Genomic DNA, 11,562 nt, shown 5'->3' with positions numbered 1-11,562 from the left:
CCCACGTGTTAACACAGGGCACCCTGTGCACCACTGGCACTGAGACAGTCAGTATTTAACATTCAGTTTGGTTTCTGCCAGGAGTGCTCAACCTATGGACCAGATAAATCCAGCCCACTGCACTCTAAATCCCTCTCCCCATCTTCCTGGGAAAACTCACTCCTCAAATCCACCCTTTTGATGAAATACCCGGTCAATCCTTCCCCCACCCTTCCTTTCTCCTTTGAAAATTACCCTTGCTGACCCTGCCACACACAGCACCACTCACCTACCTTTGATTGGACCTGTGGCAATAATCGCTTCTGCTGTTCCTCCATAACCACCCGACACAATACTGGTCTCATTCAGATTCGGGCCTGAAACCATCACTTGCTGAAGGTAAAAGCAAAAAACTGCGGATGCTGGAAATCCAAAAGAAAAATAAAAATACCTGGAAAAACTCAGCAGGTTTGGCAGCATCTGCGGAAAACAGTTAATGTTTCGAGTCTGCATGACTCTTCAACAGAACTAAGTAAAAATAGAAAAGACGTGAAATGCTGAAGGTTCTCTAAACTATGAGAGTGGACCACTTGGCTTCAATGATAGATTCCATCACAATGATGTTAGCCTCAAACCAGTCAGCATTTTTCTATTCTTGCTTCCCATATGCTGAGAGTACAGAAGTGTAGATGGTGCCTCGAAGTATGTTGCATTTCGCATCTGCTCTCTATGTGAATGCCGGAGAACGTCCATTCAATCGAGGATGCAGGAGTTACTGGAAAAATGACATATTTGGACATCAGTCCACCTTTGGGCTCCACTCCATAGTTTTTGTTAGGGTTTACTCCCATAGCCTTCAACTCACCTGAGGTATCCATATGGCAGTGGAGATATTTGGCCATAACTAGGAGCTTGGTTCACGAGTGTCAGGATGTGTTCACATGCCAGTGGGCCTGCATGTTGCATGTCTGGGGGCCAAACCTTCTCCAGATTCCTCTGAAGCTTTACCTTGGGGCCGTGAGGGACCTGGTTTCTATGTGTCACCACAAGGAGGCACAACTGAGGACTTGATGGAGAAGCTGTGTACTGACATTTTTTATCTCTAGAGACATACATTTGGTTTGCTCGCACTACAGCTGCAGAGGGCACACTCACTGGACATGCAGTCGCAATGCCTGTGACTTCACTGCCGGCCACAGGTAGCTGCCTGCAATAAAGAAGAGGACCGCCCAGAACACTGAGCATTGTGAAGATATTTAAACGAGTGTAGCATCATTAAATTGTGTTTGTTTCCACCATGGTTAAGGATTGCAGTTTTCACAGAATATTGAACCCCAAAACACCAGTTAAAAATCCTGGGAGCGCAGTTGCAATTTGGTCACTGATCTGCTTGCTGCCTCACTGACCGCTCTAATCCTAACCCCTCACTGCCTCCCTCTCATTCACCGCCTTGTACTCTTGCTGTCTGAGCAGGGCACTGAGCGAAGAGGCCAAGGGATGGGAGTGGGGCAGCGAGCAAAGTGATGACTGGGGCGGCGAGTGGGGCGGGAAGCAAAGCAGCGATAGGGCAGTGAGCAAAGTGGCAAGCAGAGTGGCACAAATCAGCGGGGGGCGAGTGTTCAACAGACAAACGATGATATAAGCAACACCACGCATGCATGTAGTGGTTGATTGTGTACCTGCAACAGTAAGTCAGTACCCAATGATGATATCAATGGAACTAACGTTTCCGGGGGGGGGGGGGGGGGGACGTGGTGGAGAGCTTTTTTGCATTGGGCCTAGTGTTGGCTGAGAAAGAGAAGCAAACTAACACATAAAAGTGGAAAGCATAGTGTCTTCACCCACACGCTAGACTAGATGCATCACGGTGACCTGTTGGAACACAGGCATAGCTTCGCTTGTCTCATTACCATCCCTTTTGTGATTTAATCGCTCCTACCTCACAGACCATTCCGTTTATTATTATCCCTCCCCTACTTCCCTGCCTTACTTAAAAACTGTTACATCTTTAAATATTCTCTGTCTGATGAAAGGTGACTACCTGAACCATTAACTCTTTCTCACCCCCACAGAATTTACCAGACCTGCTAAGAATTTCCAGCATCCTCTATTGCTTGTCTTAATTTGCTGATCGCGATTTATATCCAATCAGAGCACGGTATTTTTGTACCTTCTGTCCAATCAAGGAGCAGGTTCTGAACTTTCTTTCCAATCGGAGGGAGGAAGGACGACTGCCTGATTACCGTCCAATCAGCATGCAGCGTGCAGACAGTCCGTCCAATCAAACTGTCTGGCTTTGTCCAATCAATCGGTAGATTCTGCGTTTTCATCCAATCAGCATTTGATGCGCAGTTTGGCGCCAAAGTTTCGAGCTTGAGGGTTCAGGGAAGCGGCTTGTTGTTGTTGTTGGGACTCGGGGGCTTTGGTGTGAGGGAGAGTCCGGGTACGGGGTTTATCAGCCACACACCATGTTCGTGTCGGATTTCCGGAAGGAATTTTATGATGTGATAGTAAATCAGGTGAGGAGGTTCTTGAAAAGGGGGAAGGCTGATGGCAGCGGTTGGGGCAGAGGCTGGGCCTCTGTGGGAGCCGAGACATTAATCCGCCCGCAGCCTGAAACTGTTGACACTGGGAATTCGGCTCTTTCTCTGGACAGCTTCCTTCCGATTGAAGCGATGTGGTAACCCTGGGTTTAATATGCATGAATCAGATTGTGTTGTCACTCTTAGAGAAACGTGATTTAGTAGAAGGGATAGAGTTAGGTCATTTAAATGTTGTGCAAAAACTGTCTCCACCTTTAGAATGACAGAGATCTCAATAGTTCAACAAGAAGTGATTGTCATTAATAATTAATGGAAGATCTGTGTTTATATGCAAATTATTTTTTGTTGATAATTAGATCTGAGCACACTGACAAGGCCAGCATTTATTGTCCATCCCTAGTTGCCCTTGAGAAGGTTGAAAAGCCATAGTCTACAAGGCTACGGGCCAAGTGCTCAAAAATGGAATTAGAGTAGATAGGGGCTTGATGGCAGGCGCGGACATGATGGGCTGAAGGGCGTCTTTCTGTGCTGTAAAACTATGACTCTGAGGTGGTGTGAATTTTCTTCTTGAACTGCTGCAGTCCATGTAGTGCCAGCACAGCTGGAGTGATGTTAGGCAAGGAATTTCAGGATTTTGATCCAGAAACAGTGAAGTAGCAGCAATGTATTTTCAATTCAGGATGGTGTTTGAGTTGGAGAGGAATTTGCAGGTAGTGGTGTTCCCAATCACCTGCTGCCCTTGTTTATCTTGGTGGTAGAGATTGTGAGTTTGGGAAGTGCTGTCAAAGGAGCTTTGGCATGTTGTAAATGGCACACATTGTGCCAGTGGTGAAAGGAGTGAATATTTAAGGTGGTGGATAGAATGCCAATCAAGTTGGCTGCTTTGTCCTGGATGGTGTTGAGCTTCTTGAGTGTTGTTGGAGCTGCACATATCCAGGCAAGTGGTGAGTATTCTATCACGCAGCTCACTTGTGCCTCGTAAATGGTGGATGTGTTTTGGAGACAGGAGATGAGTTATTCACCACAGGATTCCCAACCTCTGAGCTGCTTTTGTAGACACAGTATTTAAATGGCTGGCCCAGTTAAGTTTCTGGTAAGTGAAAACCCCCCATGATATTGATAATGCATCATTCAGCAAAGGTAATGCTATTGAATGTCAAAGACAGATGGTTAGCCTCACTTTTGTTGGAGATGATCATTGTCTGGCACTTATGGCACAAATAGTACATGCCATTTATTAGCGCAAGCCTGCTGCATGTAGACATGGACTGCTTCAGTATTTGAGGAGTTATGAATGATATTGAACACTGCAATTATCATAAAACAACCCCACTTCCTACTTTATGTTGGAGGGAAGGTCAACTGATGAAACAAGTAAGATGGTTGGGCATAGGACTCCACCCTGAGGAACTCCTAAAGTGATGCCCTGGGGCTGAGAAGATTGTCCTCCACTGCAGTCATCTTCCTTTGTGCTCGGTATGGTTCCGACCAGTGGAAAATTTTCTCCCTGATTCTCATTAACTTCAATTTTGCTAGGGCTCCTAGGTGCCACACTCGGTCAAATGTTGCCTTGATGTTTAGAACAGTCACTCTCACCTTACATCTCAAATTCAGGTCTTTTGTCCACATTTGGACCAAGGCTGTAAAGGGATATGGAGACTGGTGTCCCTGATGGGAACAAAATTATATCAGTGAGCAAGTTTTTCTGAGTAAGGGCTGCTTGATAGCACTGTGAAGGACTCCATCCATCACTTTGCTGATGATTGAGAGTAGACAGATTGGATTTGTCCTATTTTTTCTGGACAGGGCATGGGTGGGCAATTTTTCACAATGTTGGGTAGATGGCAGTGTTGTAGCTGTACTGGAGCAGCTTGACTAGGGGTGGGGCTAGTTCTGAAGCACAAGTTCTCAATACTATAGCTGGGATGTTGTCAGGGCCCATAAATTTTGCTGTATTTAGTGCTCTCAGCCATTTCTTGATATGACTTAGAGTGATTTGAATTGTCTGAAGACTGGAATCTATGTTAGTGGGGACCTCAGGAGGAGGCAGAGTTGGATAGTCCATTGGACACATCTGGCTGAAGATGCTTGCCAATGCTTCAACCTTGTACTTTGCACTGGAGTCTGCCATCACTGAGGATGGGGATGTTTGTGGAGCAACCTCCTCCAGTTATTTGTTTAATTGTCTGCCACCATTTATCTTTTCTTTTAAAAGTCAATTCTGTGGGATTTCCTCTAAACCACAATGCAGAAAAGCTTCCAAATGGAGCTTCAACTCTGGATAGTCACACTGGCTTCATGAAGACTCCAGTGTTAATATTTTGAGATTGATGACCTCTGCGTTATGGATTTTCCGTTGTGGATTCTTGAATCTATACAGGTCTAATTGGAGATCGGTTGTGTGACACCTGCTTCAGTGATCATTAAAAAATGCATTTGGGTACTCAAAATCTGGAACAGATATTTTCTCAAACTTGACGATCTAGATGACACAACTAAGAGAACTGCACTCCAAAGGGACAATTTGACTGACTGGAAATGTAATCCTGTATAAATAGAGAGCCCTCATAAGTGAGTCTCAATCACCCCTTGTTACCTTATTTTATGTTTTGCAATGTCTGCTTAGCGACATAATAGTGACAATGATTGGGGATAGTGCATTGCAGGCAGTAGAGTCATTGGATTGGAACTGAACTATCATCTGTGACTTTTAAAATATTCAGCATTATGGACAATTCAGTAGAAAAAACAAGAACAACTGCTATTAGAATATTTGATGCCATTAAACAACTAATTACGATTGCATTTTTTCTTTGACATAATTCCATACACCTGTAGTATCTTTGGCCTACTTTTCTCCCAATTTTATTTAGCCAAGTCAAATAGACAAATTTCAACTAACTGCTAGATTAGTTCGACAAGCAGATTGATGACCACCATGCCTGTTGTCCCAATTGATCTTGTGTATTTTATTAAATCTTTTTATAAATTTGTGGACAACGCTGGCAAGTGTGTACTTATTGTCTATCCTCGTTGCCCTGAAAAGGAAATGGTGAGCCTTTTTTTTTACTACCGCAGTGCTTGTAGTGATGGTGCTCCCATATTATGTTAGGCAGGATGATGACTTAGTGATGCAAAAAAAATGAGGTACATCCAATTAGGATGGTGTTGCATTTGGCATAAGGTAGAAATGTAGAAAATTTACTGCACAGGAGGCAGCTACTCGGTCTATCGTGTCCATGTTAGCTGTAAAAGAGTTATCCAGCCTAATGTCACCTTGGTGTGAGGCCATGTAGGTTACAGCATGTCAGGTGCATATTCAAATATTTTTAAAATGTGACGAAGGTTTCTTCATCCACAACCCTTTCAGGCAGTGAGTTCCAGAACCCTCAATTCCCCTCAAATTCTTCTTTACTTTAAATCTATGGCCCTTGGTTATTGTCCTCTCTGCAATGAAAAATGGGTTCTTCCTATCCACTCTATTTAGACCCTTTATAGTTTTGTACACCTCATTTAAATTTTCCCTCAACCCTCTGTTCCAAAGAAAACAGCCGCAGTCTTTCCAGTCTTTCCTCATAGCTAAAATTCTCCATTCATGGCAACATTCTCATAGATCTCCTCTGTGGCCACTCCAGTGTGGCGGTGTTGATGAAGGTTAGTGATAAATAGCTGGACTATCTCTTGTTTGGCCTGGCATTTATATAATGCAGTGTTTCTCAAGGTGACATGTGCTGCTTCAGTGCTAGTCAATATTTGGAGAGAACTGATAGAAACTTGGGAAGGAATAAAATAAACAAGATGACCAAAATGAGGTTGAGGCATGGACCAACCATGAACTGTTGAATGATAGTTTGAAGGGCTTTAATGCCTGTTGTTATAAAATTAATAAATGGAAGGATTGCTGCACGGAGTTTGATTTTCTTTGGTTACCTTCAGTTTGGGACTTTCAAACACTTGATCTAGTTGATTATGATAGTGGTATTAACATAGGATTAAAAATGTAATAAAAGCTTATGTTGCACAACAGTCAAATGCATTGTTTTGCTGCCTTTCATCTTCAGAGTTGTATGTATACCTTTTCCCTCGATTTAATAACTGTAAAGATTTGGATATTCCAATAATGTCACCAGTGTCATTTTTCTCCCCTATTTGGTTGGCCAACCTACAATTTGAGCTGAATGGCACATTTTCACTCTCTAGTACACCAACCAATGAGTTCAAATTATTCAAAATAAAGTATGCAGAAAGATCTGGGCAATATTCAGGCTTGGGCTGCTAAGTAACAAGTAGCATTCATGCCACACAAATGCTAGATGATGATCATCTCCAACTAGAGAGTGTTGGACCACCTCTCCTTGGCATTCAATGATATTAACATTGCTGAATCCCTTACCATCAGTTATTGTCTGCAATGGATGGAAATAGGAGATCAAAGACTCACCTTTTTAATCCTCTTTAGGATGTGTACATCACTGACAAAGCCAACATTTATTTCCCAACTGGTGGAAAAAGTTTCTCTCCATCTACCCTATTAATTCCTTTCAAAATCTCAAGCAAATTACCCCTTAACTTTCAAAATTCCATGTGCTGTTGTTGAATACAAATATAGTTTATACAGAACTTTGCATGTAGGACACCTTTACAAGCGGGCTAATATTGGGGGTTGGGAGACAGTACAAGTATGCTGAATAAAATCAAACTTATGTTGAAAATGCTTAGTGCCGTTGTGTAGAATCCTTCAAGTCATTGATTCCAGTCTGCAGGGAACAGATCTAAGTGAGACTTTTTTGATGTAGGACAAGAGTCTGTTTGTGTTTCTTTCACCTTCGTTCAGCAGCACAATAATATTAACTGATATATGGAACAATAAGTGAGTTTGCAGACACTTTTTACTCCACCTGAGTCATGTTTAGGTAACCCTGACACTATATGCAAGTGCACAACAAAGCTCAAAATCCTACATCTTTTGAAAGGGTTTATGTTGAATTTGTATTTTGTTTTCCAGAGGGTATTATTACTTGTTGCCTCAGATGTTGATGCATTGTGTGCCTGCAAAATCCTTCAGGTGAGTGGTGCTGAATATTACATTTGCTAATCCATGTTGGATTATTCAGATTTTTTTTTGTAGTGGTCTTAGTGTGTTTCCTGCATCAGTTTTATATAGCAGCCTGATGCCAGAAATGTTCAACAGCAAGTCATTTGATGAGGTACCAAACAATAGGACACGTTTTATTATTCTGAAGGCAGAAGTGGAAAGAGTTATGTCATACTTTTTCATTGTCTGTGTCTTGTTAAGCAGGACTCTTGAATAGAACATAAAGTTGGAGAAGAGTTAGGTGGGATTAATTGCTCCCAAACATTTTGAACTGTTGAAATCTCTTGCAACTGAGCACAAAAGGCTGATGGACTCTATTTGAATCTGTCTGTATTGGCTGTTTGAAACGCCCACTGACCTAGTCATTCAGATGGCAATCTACTCATTGGCTCAATTTTGATGGTTCCCTATTACTTCCAAAGAAATTTGATGGTTCAAAGTGACATTGTAATGGTAGAAATTGATCAAGGGACTTGCCATGTTGTAGTAGGTACTAATTAGGGCCATGACATATTGGAGGGGACAATTACTGATTAAGTTCTGAAAAGGGTCCTTTAGGCTAAGATAGCATGTATGAAATAGAAGGAATTTTAGTACAATAGTTTCATATAGTGTGAAGGTAGGGTTTTGCTGAATAACTTCCCAGAGAATATTATCATTTTTTATCGTAGAAGGTTTTATACTCCCACCCTTTCAAGACGACAGGAGATTGAAGAGATTTCTGTTTTGGTTTTGTGTGGGCACCATTATAAAGGAAATAGCTATGTCACTTCTCCATCCTTGCAAGAAATGCAATGTGATCGTAATGTAGATGTAGAAAAGTATTACTCAGAAGTAAGTAGCACTTCTCCATGTGGGTTTTTACTGGTGAGGACTTATTGTTTGTTGGCTTGTCCTGCCTTAGTGCCTACAAATTTGATTACTGATATATTTTCTACAAGTGCAATTTGTTTGTTGGAGTCCATGAAATTCTGCACAAGCTGGTGAGGTGGGGAACATGATGGACTTTATCAGGTCTCATCCAAATTCAAAGAATTTCAGGCAGTCTGCAAATCAAACCCCAAAAAAAGCCTGCAGAATATGCTGCCTGAGATATTGGAGGAAAGCCAGGAGAGGAACTCAGACTTAACTTGAGGTCCATGACCACCAGTTTGTAGAAAGATATGATGTTGGAACAAAGATTCAGACTGTGTGTTTGTTTAATTAATTCCAGGCCCTTTTCCAGTGTGACCACGTTCTGTACACATTGGTTCCAGTGGCAGGGTGGCAAGACCTGGAGACAGCATTCCTTGAGCACAAAGACCAGGTATGTAATATAAGGACGTAACGTAAGGAAAACCTGCCATTAAATACTTTTCCAGTCCATAAATATTTAGGTCTGTGTCCAGCTGGAGGGAACAATTAATGATTAAATTCTGAAAGGGTCCCTTAGGCTAAGGTAGTATGACAAGAATAGAAGGAATTTTAATGGAATGGTTCCATATAGTGTGAAGATGGAGTTTTGCTGAATAATTTCTGGAGAACATTTCCTGCTCTTACTTTTAATATACTCTTGTGTGCTTCATGAATTAGTATTTAAGCAGGAATAAAAATCATGCAATACTACAAGACTTCACATAAATGATCACCACCATTTTTATTGCAGTAAAGAGTAATATCGGATGCTCTGCATTGTGCTATCTCATTGCTGCCAAAGGTGGATAAGTGGCAAGTCATATTTGTGCCATACAAATGGCAAGCAATGACCATCTCCAACAAGAGAAAAACTTACCTTGATATGCAAAGGCCTTGTTGAATCCCCCACCATTAACATTCTGGAGGTTTCCATTGACCAGAAAATTAACTGGAGCAACCTCACAAATATTGTGGCTACAAGAAGAAGTCAGAGGCTGGCAATTCTGCAGTGAGTGACTTACCTCTTGCCTCTCCAAAGCCTGATCACTATTACCGACATGGCACAAATCAGAAGTGTGATGGAGTACTGTCTGCTTATTGGATGAGTGCATCGCCAACAACTCAAGAAGCTCAGCACCATCTAAGACAAGCAGCTTGCTTGATAGGCATCTCATACACTACCCTAAGCATTCACGCCCTCCACCACCAGTGGACAGTGGCAGCAGTGTGTATCATCCATAAGATGCACTACATCAACTCGCTAAGACTTTTTCGACAATACCATCCAAACCTGTGACCTCTACCACCTAGAAGAGCAAGAGCAGCAGGCACCGGGGAACATCACCACCTGCAATGTCCCCTCCAAGTCACACAACATTCTGACACGGAAATATATCTCCATTCTTTCACTGTTGGGTCAAAATCCTGGTGCTGTCAGCCTAACAGCACTGTGTGTGTACCTACACCACAGGACTGTAGCAGTTCAAGAAGGCAGCTCATCACCTTTTCAAGGGCAATTAGGGATGGGCAAGAAATGCTGGCCTTGCCAGTGATGCCCATATCCCATGAATAAATTAAAAACAAACTGAAAATTAACACAAAAAGCTAATTGTACACTACTTTGTTCTTAGGCTAAATATTCCTTCTCTTGTTCCTATCCCAGGTTTAAACCCAGACTTTTTCACCAATTTCTGCTTCAAATGTGATGATATTTCTTTCTATTGTGATTTTCAAGGTCACTCTAACGACTTGTCATTAAATTTATGGTTCTAAAGCAATTGCATTTCATTGCTTTAGGTTTCTTACGTATCTTAATAAATAATGAATGTCTCAAGTCATTTGGAGTGTACCCTTTGGTATTTATTTGATAACAAATTTCTGTTATCAGTTCGATTTCTTTTACTCCAAGGGCTTTCAGATGTTCTCTTGTTACTTTGCCTGGAACTTTTCCGGTATTCATCAATTTCAAAGCATTCTTTACCTCTGATATCATAATGTTTGGCCTATCATTGCCTCTATATCTTGAGGGATCCCACAATTTGGATCATCATACAGTTCACTCATAATCTGTCGATTGTTCTGCTGCTGCATTCCTTTCAAACAATATTTTGCCATTATTGTCTTTTATGCACCCACTATCTGTTATTATCCCATTCTTTCTATCTGTCAAAGATTTCACTTCTGGTGCATAGCTCTCATTTTGTGATTTCTTTCCAGTTCCAATACTTTATCACACATCTCTTTACACTATTTCTCATTAGATGCCTTAGATGCATTCTTAATTTTCTTTTCCACTTAGCATAATCAGATGTGTTTCTTTCCTTTTTCCTTTCTACCGTCTGTAAACAAGAAAATTTACATATGTTTCAAAAAGTGTTCGATTGTGCTTATCATGCTGAAATGTGACATTGAGAATAAAGATGTGAGATTCATCCAGAGCCTGTATTGGGACCAAATAGCAAGCATCAGGCTAGAAGATTGGAAATCAGGTATATTTCAAGTGAAGAGAGGAGTACGACAAGTTTGTGTACTATTGCTAAATTATTCAATCCACACACAGAACAAGTCATCCAGGGCCCTCTGGATTTATGAGTGAGATAGAGGTAAAGATGAAAAGGAAGAAATGTGTGTACGAGTGCGGTCTGGAGTCTCATGTAGGCCAGACCAGGTAAGGACAGCAGATTTCCTTCCCCAAAGGAAATTAGTGAACCAGATCAACAACAATTGGCAATGGTTTCATGGTCATTATCAGGCTTCTTAATTCCAGATTTTTAAAAAATTCAAATTCCACCATCTGCCATGGTGGGATTCGAGCCCTGGTCCCCAGAGTTTTACCTTGGATCTCTGGAATACTAGTCCAGTGACAATACCACTATGCCACCGCCTCCCCCTTCTTCTAGAGGAAAAAGTAGCAGGCAGCAGAAAGAGAGGGAGACCTAGGTGTAGCCAGATGATCGATGTCACAGAGCGGTTGTAGCTGAGCTACAGTGGATGTGTGAGGTTGGTGCAAGATATTACCATGACAACAGACCTGGTAGGAGTAGCTACAAG

At 41.8% G+C, this 11,562-nt stretch overlaps 1 protein-coding gene across 2 annotated transcripts in view; it reads left to right on the top strand.

Annotated features, from left to right (window-relative positions):
* Nucleotides 1-1,543: 1,543 nt before the first annotated feature.
* cdc45 (CDC45 cell division cycle 45 homolog (S. cerevisiae)) overlaps nucleotides 1,544-11,562 on the top strand; it is a 77,177-nt gene continuing 67,158 nt past the window's right edge. The window contains exons 1-3 of one of the 2 annotated variants that reach the window (XM_041203018.1): nucleotides 1,544-1,666; nucleotides 7,528-7,587; nucleotides 8,831-8,923. In XM_041203018.1, the coding sequence (XP_041058952.1) occupies nucleotides 1,634-1,666; nucleotides 7,528-7,587; nucleotides 8,831-8,923 (186 nt within the window). In that variant the 5' untranslated portion in view covers nucleotides 1,544-1,633. Of the gene's footprint in view, nucleotides 1,667-2,335; nucleotides 2,499-7,527; nucleotides 7,588-8,830; nucleotides 8,924-11,562 lie in introns of those variants that run through there. The other variant, XM_041203017.1, reaches the window with a different exon arrangement.

This window comes from Carcharodon carcharias, chromosome 13 (assembly GCF_017639515.1).
Source record: "Carcharodon carcharias isolate sCarCar2 chromosome 13, sCarCar2.pri, whole genome shotgun sequence".
In the NCBI taxonomy this organism is placed as follows: domain Eukaryota; kingdom Metazoa; phylum Chordata; class Chondrichthyes; order Lamniformes; family Lamnidae; genus Carcharodon; species Carcharodon carcharias.
The sequence above is the reverse complement of the archived record's forward strand: the minus strand, read 5'-3'. Positions and strand labels throughout refer to the sequence as shown.